General features: G+C 49.0%; 1 protein-coding gene across 1 annotated transcript; it reads left to right on the forward strand.

The window, feature by feature from the left end:
- Positions 1-13040: 13040 nt before the first annotated feature.
- CDK20 (cyclin dependent kinase 20) lies at positions 13041-20787 on the forward strand. Its single transcript, XM_056866861.1, has 8 exons — positions 13041-13115; positions 13633-13746; positions 14366-14554; positions 15029-15150; positions 15796-15858; positions 17047-17170; positions 17703-17858; positions 20601-20787. The coding sequence occupies exons 1-8, from the start codon at positions 13041-13043 to the stop codon at positions 20781-20783; spliced, it is 1026 nt and encodes a 341-aa protein (XP_056722839.1). The 3' UTR covers positions 20784-20787.
- Positions 20788-21055: the final 268 nt, after the last annotated feature.

The raw sequence follows: 21055 nt of genomic DNA on the forward strand, positions 1-21055 counted from the left end.
CTTTGCTGAATAGTGGTCCCAATTCCTCCACCACCCCGGAACCCTAAAATCCCCCCCTTGTTGAGAACCCATGCTTTGGAAAGACCATAAACAAGATGACTGCATCAGCAATATCCTGCCTGTGTTCCACAGCACCTCATATAATAGGCATGCTCCTCTGATACTAGAGAGAATAGGTATGCATCATGACTAGTATCCATTTGGACTAGAAGCCATGGATAGCCCCATCCTCCATAAGAACATAAGAAAGGCCATGCTGGATCAGACCAAGGCCCATCAAGTCCAGCAGCCTGTTCACACAGCGGCCAACCAGGTGCCTCTAGGAAGCCCCCAAACAAGATGACTACAGCAGCACCATCCTGCCTGCGTTCCACAGCACCTAATATAATAGGCCTGCTCCTCTGATCCTGGAGAGAATAGGTATGCATCAGGACTAGTATCCATTTTGACTAGTGGCCATGAATACCCCTCTCCTCCATGAACATGTCCACTCCCCTCTTCAAGCCTTCCAAGTTTGCCGCCATCACCACATCCTGGGGCAGGGAGTTCCACAATTCAGAGCTATAGGAGACAGTAGAGAACTTGGTGGTATTGCACAGGAGCCTGCCTTTTCTCCCCCACCCTTTGCCCCCTTGCTTTTAACTGTGCTATTGCACATTTATAGTTCTGCACGGGTCTCTATAGGATCACGACTCGTCCAGACTACCCCGAGCTCGTCAGAGCTTGGATGCAGAGCAGGGTCGGCCCAGGTTGGTACTTGGATGGGGGACGGCCAACCACCTCTGCTCAATTCTTGCTGAGGGTGAGGGTCTTCAGCGTAGACTCGGCTCCATGGTGCCTACCAACACTTCAAAGAAGCAGCAACATTAAACAAATTAGCTCTATTTGCCAATGTACATCCTCAAAACAAGCACCACGCTAACAACACAATAGCTGTCCGTAGGGTCGAGCTTAAAGCCGAACACGCCCAATTACGGTACCATTTTCTTTACAGGAATGGAAAGTTCTTAACAAAGGTTGCTAGTCCCACCCACCCCCACCCCCGCTAAATAATTAACCAGTCTGTTGCTTGTTAGAAAAGTCGCAGGTAGATATTTTTCATTCCTTATCTTTACTCTTTTTTCTTTCTTTTTTTTGTATGCCCACCAACGCTTGCCTGGTGTTCGCCAGGTGTTTTTAGGAAGTGGGCAGAGCCAGGTGGGGCTTTTGCCCAGCCAGACTTCAGATTGGCTGTGTAGACTCTTTAAAGCGTTGCTTTGGCAGCAGCTGCCCCCACATCCCAAAAATCTTCACTGTGTGACTGGAGGTTAGCTGCTGTGTCAGAATTCCCAATGTGCCCACCGGCTCAAAAAGGTTGGGACCCTATGGAGTTGGCTGTAACTCAGTTGCAACTTGACAACACTTAGTATATTATGGGCGGCTGCATTCATGTATTTGAAGGGCTGTCGCTTCGAGGAGGGCAGGGAGCCGTTCCTGTTGGCAGCAGAGGATAGGACTCGCGGTAATGGGTTTTAAATTGCGGGAGGAAAGGTACCAGCTGGATTGTAGGAATTTTTTTTTTTAACAGCAAGTGCTTTCTCTGCCCCTTGGCGCAGAGTGGAAAGCTGCAGTCCTAGCTCTGCTCACAGCCTGAGTTCGATCCCAACAGAAGTCGGTTTCAGGTAGCCGGCTCAAGGCCGACTCAGCCTTCCATCCTTCCGAGGTCGGTAAAATGAGTACCCAGCTTGCTGGGGGTAAAGGGAAGACGACTGGGGAAGGCAATGGCAAACCACCCCGTAAACAAAGTCTGCCTAGGACACGTCATGATGTGACCCCATGGGTCAGGAATGACCCGGTGCTTGCTCAGGGGACTACTTTTACCTTTTTAAAGAGCTGTTCTACAGTGGAATCGGCTACCTAGGGAGGTGGTGAGCTTCTCTTCCCTGGCAGCCTTTAAGCAGAGGCTGGACAAGCACTTGTCAGGGATGCTCCAGGCTGATCCTGCGTTAAGCAGGGGGGGTTGGACTAGATGGATTGTACAGCCCCTTCCAGCTCTGTGATTCTGTGTTAATTATGTATGCATATTTTTAAGGTGTGTTTTCACAAGTGCATAGCCCAAAAACTACACAAAATGTTTAAAAAAAAACCACATTTTTTTTTGGAGAACGTAACTTACTGATTACAGGGATTCGATTTCCTGTGGACTGGTACCAATACTGGTCATGATGGTGCCGAGGAGTATGTACGGGAAACTCCTGAGCACAGACGCCTTGGTACAGAAGGGTGGCACAGACGATTAAGATTGCTGGCGCAGGGTGGTACATCATGGTGGAGCTGTCAGAGAGAGAGAGAGAGAGATGGGATCAGACCCCATTGACAGTTCGTTTGGTAATGCTCGTTCATTCTCAGTTCTCTGGAAGTTGCCCTGTTACATGAACCTGCCTCATACAGAGTCAGGCCGCTGGTCCCTCAAAGTATTCTCTACTGTGCCAGCAGCATTCCAGGGTGTATAGTTGAGGGGGGTTGTTCACATCAACCACTACAGCATGGTGTAGCGGTTAAGAGTGGTGGACTCCGATCTGGAGAACCGGGTCTGATTCCCCCACTCCTCCACATGAGCAGCGGAGGCTAATCTGGTGAACTGGATTTGTTTCCCGGCTCCTACACACGAAAGCCAGCTTGGGTGACTTTGGGCTAGTCACAGCTCTCTCAGCCCCACCTGCCTGACAGGATGTCTGTTGTTGGGAGGGGAAGGGAAGGTGATTGTAAGCCGGTTTGAGTCTCCCTTAAGTGGTAGAGAAAGTCGGCATATAAAAACCAACTCTTCTTCTTCTTCAACCACTACCTGATCTTTTCAACTGGAGGCACAATGAATTGAGCCCGGGACACCTTCTGCACACCAAGCAGATGTCCTACAGCCCCACATTTCAGAGAGAGAGAGAGAGGTCCTAGCGTTGAGGGTTACCGCACTTTGCATTCCCAGCGATGTTTGAAAAAACATTGCTTTAAAAGGGTTTTTGGATACCACGGCTTATAAATGGTTGGAAGATGTCTTCACAGCTAAAGGGGCCAAACAAAGTGCGAACAGTATTTTTTATAACGTTTTCAAACTCTTAATACATCGGTGGGAATACAAGTGTGGTAACCCCCATAGCCTTCTTGATGAGCTAACTTTCTGTGAGCAGGTTTTTTTTTTTAATCCAGGGAAGCATTTGAGCACACTGTTTCCTCTGCCTGCATTCTTGAGTTCCAGATTCTGGCTAAAACAGCATCTGGAAAACACGGTCAAAACGTGCGGGGAGAGCGAGGCGACTTCTGATGGGTGGGAAAGGCATGCATAATCAAAAGGAAGCCCTGATGTAGTTGGCGGGGGTGACCGTGGGGAAACACCCCTGTGTAAAAGGCCAACAAAGCCAACATTGTGGCAGCTGCCGCTGAAACAAAAGTGATTTCGATCTGCAATGCTGCTCAGATCTCCAGTGGCCAAAAAGAAGCCTTCCGGCCAAGAGCCTCGTGTGGCCTTGCCCATTTTCTACAAATGCTCGGTGGGCACTAGGAAAAGATATCACATGAACACATGAAGCTGCCTTATACTGAATCGTACCCTTGGTCCATCAAAGTCAGTCTTGTCTACTCAGACAGGCAGCGGCTCTCCAGGGTCTCAGGCAGAGGTCTTTCACATCACCTATTTGCATGGTCCTTTTAATTGGAGATGCCGGGGATTGAACCTGGGACCTTCTGCATGCCAAGCAGATGCTCTACCGCAGAGCCACAGCGTCATGTTGGGGACCCCTGGTCTATATACTCCAGTATTCTATTTCAACAGTGGCCAGTTAAATGTCCCAGGGTATCCTGGCAAGCAGATTCTGCCTAGCAACAGTCCTCACCTGATGATTGGCCCCCATCATCTGACAATCAAGGGCATTTTTTGCCTCTGCACCCAAGAGGACCCATCTGGCTGTGACCCACCCATCGGCTTCCCCAGATTCCCTTTTAAACCCTTCTAACCCACTGGCCCACCACTGCATTCTTGTGGCAGCTGAGTTCTGCAAGCCGTCTCTCCATTGTGAGACTCAGTGCTGCCTTGTGCCTGCCTTGCATTTGCTGCTAGTTGGTTGGTACCAGACAGCTGCCAGCGCTGCGTGCAAATGAAAAGGGAGAAGGGTTACTGTTCCAGTGAAATCTTACGCAAATATTCCGAAAGAAATCTTTGTTCCCCGCTTGCTTTGGCCTCTCCTTATCCTCCCTGCCCTCTTCCTGTCATTTCTCCCACTGACACAATTTTCCAGTACAATCGGAGACATCTTTATTCAGAAGCTTCTTTCAGTGTGACCGGCATCCAAATAAGAACATTAGAAAGGCCATGCCAGATCAAACCAAGATCCATCAAGTCCAGCAGTCTGTTCACACAGTGGCCAACCAGGTGCCTCTAGGAAGCCCACAAGCAAGATGACTGGAGCAGCATTATCCTGCCTGTGTCCCACAGCACCTAATATATTGTGCATCCTCCTCTGATCCTGGAGAGAATAGGTATGCATCATGACTAGTATCCATTTTGACTAGTAGCTTGACTAGTAGCCATGAATACCCCTCTCCTCTCTGAACATGTCCTTTGTCCTCTTCAAGCCTTCCAAGTTGGCAGCCATCGCCACATCCTGGGGCAGGGAGTTCCACAATTTAACTATACATTGTGTGAAGAAATACTTCCTTTGATCTGTTTTGAATCTCACACCCTCCAGCTTCAGCAGATGACCCTGCGTTCTGGTATTATGAGAGAGGGAGAAAAGCTTCTCCCTGTCCACTCTCTCCATACCATGCATAATTTTGTATGCCTAGGGCAGCAGCTTTGGTGTGGAAATTCTTTTGCATTTAATTATACAATAAATGTCTTTCCTGGTGGTTCAGGATGTGTTGCAGAAGACTTTTGTCCCCTCGTTCCTTCCTTGCGACACCCCTGAAAAGGAGGTGAAAAATGAAGAGTCTGATGCCGAAATCCATTCCAGAAGCTTTATCTTTGGGCATGAGGGCTTTTGAGATGAATCTCTCACCTCCGTTCTCTGTCCACTGCTCTGCACTCTGAGGTTTCCCTTCCAACAGGAGGAATGAATGGCAAAGATACTTGAAAGGAATAGATGAAATGGTTGGTTTGATTTGAAGGGAAGTGTTTCTTTAAAAGCTCTGACCTGGATGGCCCCGGCTAGCCTGAACTCAGACCTTACCAGATCTCAAAAGCTAAGCATACGGTCGGCCTTGGTTAGTACTTGGGTGAGAGACCACCAAGGAAGTCCAGGGTTGTTACGCTTCTGCAGGCAATGGCAAAATAGCTTCATTCATGTCTTGCCTTGAAAACCCTACGGGATGGCCAGATGTCAGCTGCAACTTGAGGGCAGTTTCCACCACCACCCGTTCTTTAAAAACCTGCTGCGTGGACAAGCATGAACACATGAAGCTGCCTTATGCTGAATCAGGCCCTCGGTCCATCACAGTCAGTATTGTCTACTCAGACCGGCAGCGGCTCTCCAGGGTCTCAGGCAGAGGTCTTTCCCATCACCTATTTGCCTGGAGATGCCGGGGATTGAACCTGGGACCCTTCTGCATGCCAAGAAGAGGCTCTGCCACTGAGCCACAGCCCCTCCCCAAAATGATGCATGCTTGTAAAACCTTCAGGAGTTTCATCATGCGCAGATGCTAAGGGGGGGTGAACGTAACATCCTTGGAGCAAAATCTTGGGTCTTAATGTTGTTGAAAAGTTTGCTTCCTTAAAAAAAGCAGCAGCATTTACTCGGTTATCAGAATAACGTATGACCTTCTTTCCCCGTTTATGTGTTGCCAAGACATCAACAGCTCCCCCCGAGCTGCAAAACTCTTAAGGAACTTGAATAACAGCCCCCGGCCCCATTTCCTTGGGGCCAATTTTGCACTTCCTCAAAAGCTGAAGTTCTCAATTTGGAAAGTGACAAAGAATCATGGCTGAGCTTACCTCTTTTCGCTGTCCTCGGTGCTGAAGTTTTCTCACCTCTCTGTCCCGGCCGCGGAAGGGTCCCTTGACCCCTGCAGCATCTTCCTCTTTGTTCTCGCTCCCTTCCCTGAATCAGGGGGAAAAAAGGCAAACGAAAGAGGGCTGAGCACAAAGTCCTGGAACCCAAAGAACTGTTCTTGTCGCTTTGATCTGCCCTGATCACAACCCCCCCCCCTTGAAATTTAGCGACTTAATCTGCTCTCCGATCCAAATCTGGGGGAAAGAACCAAACGTCCTGGCTCCCGGCCCGCCTTCTGTAGCCCAGCAGATGTCCTGGTATCTACGTGAGCTTTTGAATCTGTCTATTCTTCAGCGTCTGAGCTTGAATTATAAAAAGTGTGTGTGTGTTTGTCTCTCTCTGTGTGTGTGTGTGTGTGTGAGAAAGAGAGATCCAGACTGTCTGTCTTGATGCCGCTCCCTTATGCTCCTGTCCAAGCCGCCCTCCTAACACCCCCACACAAGGCCTCCTACGGTTTTTGGCAACCGACCCCCGTTCTCTCTGGGAGATGAGCCTAGGATAGAACTTCACCCGGTGTTTTTTTTTTCCTCCTGTCTTCACTGCTTCTCACTTTGGGATGAAGCGTTAAAAGTTTGAGCTACGAAGGATGCTATCGTGCAGGGAGGCGAATACAGCTTATCCTGTCGTCCTTCCTTCGGAGAGTGCAGACTCTGCTGGAAGCCTACAGCCAAGGGAATGTACTGGGGTACTTGGCGCTGCCCACGAGAGCCAGCGGGGTGAAGTGGTTAAGAGCGGTGGACTCCCATCTGGAGAACCGGGTTTGATTCCCCGCTTCTCCGCATGAGCGGCGGAGGCTAATCTGGTGAATTGGGTTGGTTTCCCCACTCCTACACACTCCTTGTGAGGCAGGGGAGGCTGAGAGAGCTCTAAGAGAACTGTGACTAGCCCGAGGTCACCCAGCTGGCTTCATGCGTAGGAGTGGGAGAATCAAACCCGTTTCTCCAGATTAGAGCCCACCGCTCTTAACAGCTACACCACGCTGGCTCTCAATAGATCTCAATAGAGCCAATAGGTCTAAATAGGGCGCTGTTGATGGGCATCAGTGAATCGGATCTTTTTAGCCTACTGTAACTGTCCATGTTCATCCTCTTATACTTCCCTGCCCTCATCTCTGTCTGATGGTAAGCACCTCGGGGCAGAGAGCTCTCTCTGTCTTTCTCGCTTGCTATGAAATGCCATGCATATCAGTGGAGCTTTATGAACCCTTCTCAACAGGGGAAGATTTGGTATTAAAAATTAGGGCGCGAGGGAATGAGTGTGATGGAGTCTTCCGACCTTAATAGATCTGCTCCTGACCCGTCATCTCTGAAGTGAGAACTGTGATAGAAAGGAGGTGGTGTGGAAAGCACAGTTTATTAATTAGGCCAGAAATGAAAAGGCAAAGGCAGCAGATTTGCTTAAAGAGGTCAGGCGAAGCATGTATCAGGTAACCTCGTGGGGATGTTGTGCGAGGGCTGAAAAGCACCGAATCCGGCCGGTCTTTGGGCTGGAAATAGACTTCGGAAAGGAAGACAGAGTTGGGTGCTAACCGGGGGCTTAACTCCAGTCGGATTATCTCAGCCCCTGAACCTGTTTTTGAACACGTGGAATCATTATAATGCCTCGGAGGACACGTAGACTTCAATGAGGAAACTCAGTTTCCCACATATCTGGGTTTGGAAGGTAGAACGTCCGCCTCAGACCGTGGAGGAAGAAGAGGAGGAGGAGGAGTTGGTTTTTATATGCCGACTTTCTCTACCACTTAAGGAAGCACCAAACTGGCTTACAATCCACCTTCCCTTCCCCTCCCCACAACAGACACCCTGTGAGGTAGGTGGGGCTGAGAGAACTGTGACTAGCCCATGGTCACCCAGCTGGCTTCGTGGAGGAGTGGGGAAACCAACCCGGTTCAGCAGATTAGAGTCCGCTGCTCCTAACCACCACTCTTCACTACTGTGTCTGAAAAGCATAGGAGTACCGGCAGTGGTTACATGCCATCTGGGCATGCTCAGAGGAACAGTGTCCTTTACCGTTGCATCACGTGTTTAAAAATAAGTTTTCGGACCAAGAGAAGGTCCCAGATTCAGTCCCCGGCATCACTAGTTAAAAGGACTAAAAAAATTGTTTTTTTCAGTATATGGTAGTTTCATGTGTTCAGGAATACCAGGGTTGCTATGCAGAGGCAGGCAATGGAAAACCACCTCTGTTGGCCTCTTGACTTGGAAACCCTACTGGTTTGCCATAAGCCGTCTGTAATTTCATGGCACTTTACATACACAATCTAAAGAAGTTTTTTTTTTTCCATTTGAGGTATCTGCATGCTGAGGCCATTGCTCTTGGCTTCAATACATTTTGTGGGGAAGGTAATTCCAAGCATTCCCAGTTTGTTAATTTGGATTTCATCACCTTTCTCTGCAGGGTCAGGGGATTACTTTCTGCAAACTAAATTTTATAGACTACAACAGTCAATAAATGTTTAGGGAAGTTAACTTTAGTGGAAATATTTTCTATTTAACTTTTTGGATGTCTTTGCTCCTTCAACGCATAAAATGGAAAGCCCTGCTGGGTCAAACCCAGGCCCATCAAGTCCAGCAGTCTGTCCACACAGCGGCCAACCAGGTGCCTCTAGGAAGCCCCCAAGCAAGACGACTGCAGGAGCACCATCCTGCCTGCGTTCCAAAGCACCTAATATAATCGGCATGCTCCTCGGATACTGGAGAGAATAGGTAGACTCTATCTGGTTCATGTTCAGCCCTGGCTGCCTGCCCAAGCCAGTCTCCATGGAACTCACAGAAGCCACGTGGCGTGTTTCTTCAGGGAATGTGCACATTTGCCTGTATGAAGCTCCCCGTGATCAACTTGCACTCCTTTCCCAAGACATTATCCACTACGCTTTCCCAGATCCAAGTGGCATTTTAATGAATGTGGGGGAATATTGCATATTACATTTTTTTTCTCCTTTGGGCGTACAGAAGTATTTTTGTCTGTGGTGAAGGGGTGACTTTAACATGCTGAACTCAGTTACCAGTGGGTAGCCGTGTTAGTCTGTCTGCAGTAGTAGAAAAGGGCAAGAGTCCAATAGCACCTTAAAGACTAACAAAAATATTTTCCGGCAGGGTATGAGCTTTCGTGAGCCACTGCTCCCTTCTTCAGATAATGCTGAACTCAAGCAACTCTTAGCATGCGGTCCGTATAGGCGCAACCCCAACATGTGCATGGCGGTTGCATTATAAGTTAGGATAGCCAATGGTCGATGCTTGAGGGGGGCAAAGCAGTTATGTGAATCCATCTTAGCTCTCCTGCTATTGCAACTGATCTCCAGCCGATAGAGATCAGTTCCCCTGGAGAAAGGGGCCGCTTTGGCAATTGGACCCTATGGAATTGAAGCCCCTCCCTCTCTGCAAACCCCGCCCTCCTCTGGCTTTGCCCCAAAAATATCCAGAGATGGCAACCCTATTTTCCTAGCATGGAAATGCCCACATTGGGTGGGGGGGGGGAAACTTCACAAACTGAATCATGAAGCTATTGAATCTCACAGCAGGACAGCCAAAAAGGTGCATTCATTGGGTGGGGAGGGGGTCGGACTCGATTACCTCTAAGGTCCTTTCCGGCTATGGGGGTTACCGCACTTGTATTCCCAGCGATGTATTAAGAGTTTGAAAATGTTATTAAAAATACTGTTGTTTTGGCCCCTTTGTTTGGCCCCTTTAGCTGTGAAGACATCTTCCAACCATTTTTTACCCATGGCATCCAAAAACCCTTTTAAAGCGAGGTTTTTTATAACATTTCCAAACTCTTGATACATCGCTGGGAATACCTAGTGCGGTAACAGCCGATGTATTCCCACCGATGTATTAAGAGTTTGAAAACGTTATAAAAAATACTGTTCGCACTTTGTTTGGCCCCTTGAGCTGTGAAGACGTCTTCCAACCATTTATAAGCCGTGGTATCCAAAAACCCTTTTAAAGTGATGTTTTTTACAACATTTTCAAAGGCTGTTACCGCACTTGTATTCCCACCGATGTATTAAGAGTTTGAAAACGTTATAAAAAAATACTGTTCACACTTTCTATGTATTCCCACCAATGTATTAAGAGTTTGAAACTGTTATAAAAAATACTGTTCGCACTTTGTTTGGCCCCTTTAGCTGTGAAGACGTCTTCCAACCATATTTTAGCCGTGGCATCCAAAAACCCTTTTAAAGCGGTGTTTTTTATAACATTTCCAAACTCTTGATACATCGCTGGGAATACCTAGTGCGGTAACAGCCAATGTATTCCCACCGATGTATTAAGAGTATGAAAACGTCATAAAAAATACTGTTCGCACTTTCTATGTATTCCCACCGATGTATTAAGAGTTTGAAAACGTTATAAAAAAAATACTGTTCGCACTTTCTATTTATTCCCACCGATGTATTAAGAGTTTGAAAACGTTATAAAAAATACTGTTCGCACTTTGTTTGGCCCCTTGAGCTGTGAAGACGTCTTCCAACCATTTATAAGCCGTGGCATCCAAAAACCCTTTTAAAGCGGTGTTTTTTATAACATTTCCAAACTCTTAATACATCGCGGGGAATACTTTTTAACAGCCTCGCAAAAGGAAGCCAGGAGAGCGGCCGCTTTCCTCTCCGCTTATTCGTCGCTGTCTCTTTAAGGGCGGGGACGCCTTCCTGTGTCAGGTGACAGAGCCCACGGAGGCTTCAGGAAGCTTGGCGGAGGGGTTGCCAGGCAACGCGGACCCGGCCCGCCTGAGCCAAAGAGGGGCTCCAGGGTCCGCGCAGCCGTCGCTTCCGGTTCTGCTTCGCGGCTTCCGTCCAGTGGGACCAAAGCAGCGGAGGTGCGCGCAGGGACTTCTGGGGAAAAAATTGAAATGAAACAGATTGGGTGGAGGTTTGCGTTTATTCCAAAGCGTTGCAATAATTGTATTATTTAATTCACAGTGGGTCGCCGTGTTAGTCTGTTTGCAGTAGTCAAAAAGGGCAAGAGTCCAGTAGCACCTTAAAGACTAACAACAATATTTTCTGGCAGGGTCTGAGCTTTCGTGAGCCACAGCTCACTTCTTCAGATACAGCTTAGAATGTGAATCCATCTGTCTTTAAGTAGAGGAGAGTGAATTCAGACAAGCATTAGTATGTAAATGTTAACAGTATGTAAATGTGAATAGCAGGCGTGATGGGGTTAGGTGTGGTCTGCAGAAGAGTCTGTGATGTCCAGGGGAGAGAGGGGTGTGGAGAAATCAGCATTGGTCATGGGCCATGAATGCAAGGTCTTTATTCAGCCCAGGTAAATGCATTGACTTTAGTTTGAATATCAACTGTAATTCAGCAGTCTCTCTTTCCAATCTCCCTTTGAAATTCCTTTGTAAGAGAACTGCTACTCTTAAATCTGCAACAGAATGGCCTGGAAGGTTGCAATGTTCTCCCAGTGGTTTTTGAATATTGTGGTTTCTGATGTCAGACTTATGTCCATTTAATCTTTGTCTAAGAGACTGACCTGTTTGTCCAATGTAGATTGTGGAAGGGCATTGCCACGTGCCATCACATGCCAGCAATGCCATCACATGCCAGCAACGCCCTTCCACAATCTACATTGGACAAACAGGTCAGTCTCTTAGACAAAGTTTTTCTGTATATGTTGATGGTTATATAGTATTGCTAGAGCAAACAAATATATTGTTAAAACTGTACATATTCAGGGTTCAGTGGCTGTGTACTGAGAAGTTTTTCTTTGGATTTCAATTACTTTAGATTATGCCTACAGTGTTATTTGATTGTATGTGTTTGGAAGGCTTCTTGCAAGGCCATATAGGAGTTATTAGCATCATTTAGGTTTTAACTTGTCTTAAACTTATACGTATTCAGAAAACTTTTTAATGGTTTAGCTTTTAATCATATCGTTGGTCTTGTGAGCTTTTTTTTCTTTGCTTTTTTTTTTGCTTGACCTTCTATGTACTTAATTCAGTTTATAGGGTTTTGTTTCCTCCCCCCCTTTTTTTGGACTCGATTTGTGGGTGGAGCCTGGGGAGAGGGCGGGGTTTGGAGAGAGACCCCCTGCGAGGTTTAATGCGGTAGAGCCCACCTTCTGAAGCAGTTATTTTCTCCAGGGGGACTGATCTCTGGAAGCTGGAGATCAGTTGCAATTCCGGGATATTTCCAGGGCCTACCTGGAGGTTGGTAACCCTAGAAGCTGTGCATGGGGTTATTTTTTTCATTAGGTAGAGTGCTGTTTGTGTGGGTTTCTCAGGATTCAGCTGGTCAGGATTGGTGTTCATGTGGAAATGGAAAGTGCCCCTTAACAATTCATGCTTTAAAAGGTACGGAGGACATGGTAGGTAGAAATTCAACAGGTGTAAACTTTCCTGTTCCCATGGGGGTGATGGAGAAATGCTTCATTTGGAAATTAAGGCCATTTATGCATGGGAGGTTTTGCCTTGGATTTGCCGCTCTCTCGATGCACATTTTGCCCATCCGAATTCTCAAAACTCAAAAATAAGCCCCCATCAGAGTTTTGAGAATTCGGTTGGGGAAAATGTGCATCGAGAGAGCGGCAAATGCAAGGCAAAACCTCCCATGCATAAATAGCCTAACTGCAGGTAGAGGAGTCGTCGTCCCCATTCTAATTTGGGCCATTTATGCATGGGAGGTTTTGCCTTGGATTTGCCATTCTCTAGAGGCACATTTTCCCCATCTGAATTCTCAAAACTCTGCGTGGGGACTTATTTTTGAGTTTAGAGAATTCAGATGGGGGAAATGTGCCTCTAAAGAGCGGCAAATCCAAAGCGAAACCTCCCATGCATAAATGGCATTTGTGAAGGTGTAGCTTGTATTGCTTCTTGAGGCTATAGTTTCTTTGCTTTGCAGCTGTACAGGTTTGAATCTGGATTCAAGTTGTCGTGCGGACCACAGTATAGAAACCTGCAGCTTTGTGACTCCTGAGAGAATCTGGATTCTAAGTGGGTGTTCGCTACTGTTGTCCCATAAGGCTGTGTGCTGGGAGACTGCAGTGTGATTTATTTTCCCGTTTCCATTTACAGGGGGGCACCATGGACCAGTATAGCATCCTGGGCCACATTGGAGAAGGGGCCCACGGTATCGTTTTCAAAGCGAAGAACATTGAAGTGAGCAGGATCCCTCTTGCCCTGAGGTCTTTCTCAGGTTTTGGGATAGGGTTGCCAGCTCTGGGTTGGGAAATACCTGGAGCCTGAGGAGGGTGGGGTTTGGATGTGGTGATGGCTGCCAGCTTGGAGGGCTTTAAGAGGGGAGTGGACATATTCATGGAGGAGAGGGGTATTCATGGCTATTAGAATAGATACTAGTCATGCTGCATACTTATTCCCCCTAGTATCTGAGGAGCATGCCTATTATTTTGGGTGCAGTGGAACACAGGCAGGATGGTGCTGCTGCAGTCGTCTTGTTTGTGGCTTCCTAGAGGCACCTGGTTGGCCACTGTGTGAACAGACTGCTGGACTTTATGGGCCTTGGTCTGATCCAGCAGGGCCGTTCTTATGGGAAGGGACTTCAATGCCATAGAGTCCAATGGCCAAAGCGGCCATTTTCTCCAGGGGAATAGGCTGATGCAGGAGAGGGTACCAGAGCCCCTGCTCCTGATTTCCTCTGTGCTTGTATTCTGTGCAGACAGGTGAGATGGTTGCCCTGAAGAAGGTGGCTCTCCGTAAGCTGGAGGATGGGATACCGAACCAAGCCCTGCGGGAAATCAAAGCGTTGCAGGAGATAGAGGAAAACCAGCACGTGAGTAGTCGTTGAACTCTTATGTTTGTGTGTAAAGAGTTCAATGAGATTGGGAAGAGGAAAAGATGTGGTTTGGATTGAGGCTGTCCTGAAGCCCTAAAAACAAACTGAACGAAACAATAAAGCCAGTGTGGTGTAGTGGTTAGCTTAGAATCAGGGAATCCCAGGTTTGTGCACATGAAGCTGCCTTTTACAGAATCAGACCCTTGGTCCATCAAGTTCAGTGTTGTCTCTTGACAGCGACTCTTCAGGGTCTCAGGCTGAGGTCTTTTACATCACCTACTGCCTGGTCCTTTCTAACTGGAGGTGCCGGGGATTGAACCTGGAACCTTCTGCATGCAAAGCAGAGGCTCTTCCGCTGAGCTGCAACTCCTTCTCATTCTGCCATGGAAGCTTGCTGGCTGACCTTAGGCCAGTCACACACTCTCGGCCGAGTCTACCTCACAGGGTTGTTGTGAGGAGAAAAATGGAGGAGAGGAGAACAACATAAAACCGCTTTGGATCCCCGTTGGGGGAGAAAGGCAGGGTACGAATGAAGTAAATAAGTAAACCCCTAAAGTGGGGACCTGATTCGAGGGGCTCTGAGACTGACACCGGGCCACTCCTTCCCTCTCTGCAGGTGGTGAAGCTGAAGGACGTCTTCCCCCACGGCACTGGCTTTGTCCTGGTGTTCGAGTACATGATCTCGGACCTCTCTGAAGTGATCCGCAACTCCGAACAGCCCCTCACAGATGCCCAAGTGAAAGGCTACATGCTCATGCTACTCAAGGGGGTGGCCTTCTGCCACGCCAACTCTATCATGCACCGGGTGAGGCATTGTTCTAACCACTAGGCTTTTTGTCTTTTCTTCTTCTCGAAACGCTGGCTCACCTGCTCTGATTTGGTCACCTCGCTCAGCTCTTTCACCAGATCTCCTTTACATCTGAGGCTCTCTCCCTTTGAATTCCACTCTATCCCTTTCAGGACCTGAGAGCCAGCGTGGTGTAGTGGTTAAGAGCTGTGGTTTGGAGTGGTGGAGTCTGATCTGGAGAACCAAGTTTGATTCCCCACTCCTCCACATGAGCAGCAGAGGCTAATCTGGTGAACTGGATTTGTTTCCCTGCTCCTACACATGAAGCCAACTGGGTGACCTTGGGCTAGTCACACTCTCTCAGCCCCATCTACCTCACAGGGTGTCTGTTGTGCAGGGGGGAAGGGAAGGTGATCGTAAGCCGGGTTGATTCTCCCTTAAGTGGTAGAGAAAGTTGGCATATAAAAACCAACTCTACTTCTTCCCTTTCAGGACCTGAAACCAGCCAACTTGCTGATCAGCTGCACAGGGCAGCTTAAAATCGCGGACTTTGGTCTGGCCAGGGTGTTCACCAGAGATGGAGACCGGCTATATAGCCACAAAGTGGCTACCAGGTGAATTAGATGGCTTTGTGGGGTGGGCGGGAGGAATGGATTGGTCAGGTATCCAATGACAGCCAGCCAGCGGAGGGAGAATCAAGCCAGCGTTTGGCCGAAGGACCAGATTCTAAGGCTCTTGAGAGCTATCCTAAAGTAACAGAGTGGCCAGGAGCCATATCTTAAAGTAACAGAGCAGGACGTGGCCAGGATCCAGGTGACCTGTAAGGGCAAAGGTCGTATTGACCAGAGCCTGGGAGGAGCTAAAGGTTTGAAGGGTTTGGTGTAACATGCGCAATCTTCTCTTCAGCATGGTGTAGCGGTTAAGAGCGGTGGTTTGGAGAGGCTGACTTTAATCTGGAGAACCGGGTTTGATTCCCCACTCCTCCACATGAGCGGCTGATACTAATCTGGTGAACCTAGTTGGTTTCCCCACGCCTACACATGAAGCCAGCTGGGTGACCTTGGGCTAGTCACAGCTCTTAGAGTTCTGTCAGCCCCACCTACCTCACAGGGTATCTGTTGTGGGGAGGGGACGGGAAGGTGATTGTAAGCCGGTTTGATTCTTAAGTGGTAGAGAAAGTCAGCATATGAAAACCAACTCTCCTCCTCCTCCTCCTTCATCTTCATCATCATCATCATCTTCTTCTTGTATTCTCTTAGGTGGTATCGAGCCCCAGAACTCCTCTACGGAGCTCGGAAGTACGATGAAGGTGTGGATCTGTGGTGAGTGTGAGTGCAAATCTCGCTCAGCTGGCAGAGATGTTCTCAGCCATGTCCCCACCTCTGCTACACCAGCAACATAAATAGGCTTCCCCACAACAAACCCTGGAAATTGTGGCTTTGGGAGCATTACTTGCTTTGTGAGATTTGATTCGTGAGGATTCAGTAGGGAAAGAAGGCGGCTAAGGGAAGACATGCTAGAGGTCTATAAAATTATGCATGGTTTGGAGAGAGTGGACAGGGAAACGTTTTTCTCCCTCTCCCATAATACTAGAACACGGGGTCATCTGCTAAAGCTGGAGAGCGAGAGATTCAAAACAGATAAAAGGAAATATGTTTTCACACAACGCATACAGTAGTTAAATTGTGGAACTCCCTGCCCCAGGATGTGGTGATGGCTGCCAGCTTGGAGGGCTTTAAGAGGGGAGTGGACATATTCATGGAGGAGAGGGGTATTCATGGTTATTAGTTAGAATGGGTACTGGTCATGCTGCATACCTATTCCAACCGTGAAGCAAGTTTAAGTCTGTCATCTAGACAGGCCCATAGCCTCAGAAACCTCAATCCCAATGGAAGCAATTACTTACTCTCTTTCTCTCTCTCAGAGGACACATGCGGTTACCAAGACGATACCCCTTTAATTGCTGAGGTTCTCAGCACAGAAGTTAAATTGTGGAACTCCCTGCCCCAGGATGTGATCATGGCTGCCAACTTGGAAGGCTTTAAGAGGGGAGTGGACATGTTCGTGGAGGAGATGGGTATTCATGGCTACTAGTAAAAATAGCTACTAGTCATGATGCATACCTATTCTCTCCAGGATCAGGGGAGCGTGCCCATTATGTTAGGTGTTCCGAAACATGGACAGGACAATGCTGCTGCAGTCATCTTGTCTGTGGGCTTCCTGGAGGCACCTGGTTGGCCCATGTGTGAACAGACTGCTGGACTTGATGGACCTTGGTCTGATCCAGCAGGGCTTTCCTTATGTTCTTATGGAGGATGGGGCTATCCATGGCTACTAGTCCAAATGGATACTGGTCATGATGCTTACCTATTCTCTCCAGGATCAGCATGCCTGTTATCTTAGGTGCCATGGAACACAGGCAGGATAATGCTGCTGCAGTCATCTTGCTTGTGGTTCTGCTGCTCAGTCTCTCTCCCACCACCCACCCTCTCTCTCCCTCCTCTCTCCAGGGCTGTGGGCTGCATCTTCGCGGAGCTTCTCAACAACTCCCCGCTCTTCCCTGGGGAGAATGATATCGAACAGTTGTGCTGTGTCCTCGGCGTGCTTGGGACTCCCAACCAGAAGATCTGGCCGGTGGGTTTAACAGTTGTGATGAGTCCCCCCCCCCCCACGGCCGGAGCTGAGGTTCCATCCTGTGTCTGGTTGGAGGAAAGATCGGAGAACCGACATTTACGAATTTCTACCTGGCTCTCTTTCTTGGGGCCCTGACCTGGATGGCCCAGGCTAGCCCGATCTCGCCAGATCTCAGAAGCTAAGCAGGGTCAGCCCTGGTCAGTACTTGGATGGGAGACCACCAAGGAAAACCAGTGTTGCTATGCAGAGGCAGGCAATGGCAAACCACCTCTGTTCCTCTCTCTCTTTGACCTGGATGGGCCAGGCTAGCCTGATTCAGATCTTGGAAGCTAAGCAGCGTCGAACCTGGTCAGTACTTGGATGGGGGACAACCAAAGAGGTTGCTAAGCAACCCCATCCCAGAATTGCTAAGCAGAGGCAGGCAATGGCCAACCACCTCTGTTCATCTCTTGCCTTGAAAACCCTACAGCGTCCCATAAGTCAGCTGCACCTTGATGGCACATTCTACTACTACTGTTCTTTCTCGGGACAGGAGATCACCGAACTGCCCGATTACAACAAAATCTCGTTCAAAGAGAAGCCACCCGTCCCCCTGGAACAGGTGGTTCCAGACGCCTCACCGCAGGCCGTGCAGCTCCTAAAACAGTTCCTGATCTATCCTTCCAAGCACCGCGTGCGGGCAGCACAGGTAAGAGGGGCCCAGTGCAGAGGGAAGAATGACCGGGGTTCCTAGCCAGTCCTGGCTGATACAAGCAGTCCTGGCTGATACCTGGCTGATACTCCTTTCCCGGGGAACAGGAGGAGGATCTCAGCAGGGCAAATGTCAGTGTGCATTTGAATGGTTGGTGGTTGACAGCAAATGCTCCTAGAATCGATTGAATGGTAAATGCTAGGGTCTGCTCCAAATAAGTGGGTTCTAGACCACGTGAAAAGAGCCCCATGGCGCAGAGGGGTAAGCTGCAGTACTGCAGTCCCAAGCTCTGCTCATGACCTGAGTTCGATCGCAACGGAAGTTGGTTTCAGGTTGCCGGCTCAAGGTTGACTCAGCCTTACATCCTTCCAAGGTCGGTAAAATGAGTACCCAGCTTGCTGGGAGTAAAGGGAAGATGACTGGGGAAGGCACTGGCAAACCACCCCGTAAACAAAGTCTGCCTAGAAAATGTCGGGATGTGACGTCACCCCATGGGTCAGGAATGACCTGGTGCTTACACAGGGGACCTTTACCTTTAGACCACGTGAAGCTGCCTTGTACTGAATCAGACCCTTGGTCCATTCAAGTCAGTATTGTCTACTCAGACCAGCAGTGGCTCTCCAGGGTCTCAGGCTGAGGTCTTTCACATCACCTACTTGCCTGGTCCTTTTAACTGGAGATGCTGGGGATTGAACCTGGGACCTTCTGCATGCCAAGCAGATGCTCTACGACTGAGCTACACCCCTCCCAAACACATGATTCTACCGAATCAGACCCTTGGACCATCCAAGTCAATATTGACTACTCAGACCAGCAGCGGCTCTCCAGGGTCTCAGGCTGAGGTCTTTCACATCACCTACTTGCTTGGTCCCTTTAACTGGAGATGCTGGGGATTGAACCTGGGACCTTCTGCATGCCAAGCAGATGCTCTACGACTGAGCTACAGCCCCTTCCTAACACATGGTTCTACCGAATCAGACCTTGGACCATCCAAGTCAGTATTGTCTACTCAGACCAGCAGCGGCTCTCCAGGGTCTCAGGCTGAGGTCTTTCACATCACCTACTTGCCTGGTCCCTTTAACTGGAGATGCTGGGGATTGAACCTGGGACCTTCTGCATGCCAAGCAGATGCTCTACGACTGAGCTACAGCCCCTCCCTAACACATGAAGCTGCCTTCTAATCAGACCCTTGTTCCATCAGTCAGTATTGTCTACTCAGACTGGCAGCGGCTCTCCAGGGTCTCAGGCAGGGGCCTTTCATATCGCCTATTTGCCTAGTCCCTTTAACTGGAGATGCCGGGGATTGAACCTGGGACCTTCTGCATGCCAAGCAGATGCTTTGCCACTGATCAAATCAGCCTGAGCTCTCCCTAGAAGCTAAAATGTCTAAACTGAGGCTATTGTATTTTGGTCACATTATGAGAAGACTGGAAAAGACAATAATGCCAGGAAAAGTTGAAGGCAGCAGGAAAAGAGGAAGACCCAACAAGAGATGGATTGACTATGAAGGAAGTCACGGCCCTCGGTTTGCAAGAAGAAGAAGAGTTGGTTTTTACACCCCAATTTTCTCTACCTTTTAGGAGACTCAAACCAGCTTACAATTGCCTTCCCTTCCTTTTCCCATAACATGCACCCTGTGAGGTAGGTGAGGCTGAGAGAGTTCGGAGAGAACCGTGACTGGCCCAAGGTCACCCAGCAGGCTCCATGTGGAGGAGCGGGGGATCAAACCTGGTTCTCCAGATTAGGGTCCACTGCCCTTAACCACTACACCCAGGCTGGCTGTCACCTGAGCAAGGCTGTTAGGATGTTTTGGAGGACATTGAGTCAGAAGTGACTTGATGGCACTTAACACACATAACCAGGGTCTGCTCAACTCATGGCTTAAGTTGTCAGCTGTATAGATTGAAGTTCCAGACAGGTAACAAATACAACAGGCCCTCCCCCCCTGGGCTTCATTAGATTATTGGGGGGGTCAGGGTCCCCCCTTGTACATAAGGCACAAGGATTTTGTCTACTGGGGATTTCACTTTGATGTCAAAGCAACCACTAGAGGGAGCAAAGGTTGTGCAGAACCGGGTGGGGAAATCCCCAAAGAAACAGGAACTTAGAAGCGTGGAAAATGAGAATGCATGAAAAGAATGCATAAAGATGCATAAAATGAATGCATGAAAGCCCCAAAGCAGTTTAGGAGATGATTCTCAGGTAAGATTACTGGAAAGGAAAGTTCTCCTCCTCAGTAATGCACTCCTGGAAGCCAAATTTGCAAAAGGGTGCGGGGGAGTCATTACAATTCCTTCCACATTGGTTGTAAATGTGGCCCTGTGTTCAAGGGAGTTCCCCTGACCTCTCTATGTAGTGGTTAAGAGCGGTGGTTTGGAGCGGTGGAGTCTGATCTGGAGAACCAAATTTGATTCCCCTACTCCTCCACATTAGCAGCGGAGGCTAATATGGTGAACTGGGTTGGTTTCCCCACTCCTACACATGAAGCCAGCTGGGTGACCTTGGGCTAGTCACAGCTCTATTAAGAGCTCTCTCAGCCCCACCTATCTTACAGGGTGTCTGTTGTGGGAAGGGGAAGGGAAGGCGATTGTAAGCCGGTTTGATTCTACCTTAAGCTGTAGAGAAAGTCGGCATATAAAAACCAACTCTTCTTCTATCCGGCTGCTGCTGCAAATAGAATTAGATGGCCGGTGGGACTGATCCAGCCGGGCGATCCTCACTGGCTTTTTTCCTCTCCAGGCGCTGCTGCACCCTTACTTCTTCACCACCCCACTGCCAGCCCACCACTCGGAGCTGCCCGTCCCCCAGCGCGGGGGCAAAAAGGCTCGCCCCCAGCACCAGCGGGATTTTCACGTGGAGCAGCCCCTGGAAGAGGCCCTGGTGGATCTAGAGCTCGTGGCGCCTTACGTGATAGACGACTGAGGAGGCGGGCGGGAACAGCCCACCCCCCACCTCGCACGCAGCTGGCTTTGGCGGTCTCCAGCGCCCCAGTCTTCGTGCTGTCCCAGGGCAGGTCGGACCCTCGTAGGGGGAGACTGACGGGGCCTGTGAATGGATTTTATCTACCGGGGATTCTGCTTGTAAACATTTCCAGGTTCTTGAACTAGGATGGTGGTTCCCAAAGTTTTCGGGCCACCGCCCCCTTGGTTCCACACGCTCAGCCCCAGCGCCCTCTATCCAACAACACAGTTGAA

The sequence above is a fragment of the Euleptes europaea genome, unplaced genomic scaffold (assembly GCF_029931775.1).
Source record: "Euleptes europaea isolate rEulEur1 unplaced genomic scaffold, rEulEur1.hap1 scaffold_321, whole genome shotgun sequence".
Lineage (NCBI taxonomy): Eukaryota > Metazoa > Chordata > Lepidosauria > Squamata > Sphaerodactylidae > Euleptes > Euleptes europaea.

Coding starts and splice junctions, on each gene's coding strand:
- CDK20 (XM_056866861.1), top strand. CDS start 13,041: ATGGACCAGTATAGCATCCTGGGCCACATTGGAGAAGGGGCCCACGGT. Junction 14,555..15,028: donor CCAACTCTATCATGCACCGG/GTGAGGCATTGT, acceptor CTTCCCTTTCAG/GACCTGAAACCAGCCAACTT. Junction 17,859..20,600: donor ACCGCGTGCGGGCAGCACAG/GTAAGAGGGGCC, acceptor TTTCCTCTCCAG/GCGCTGCTGCACCCTTACTT.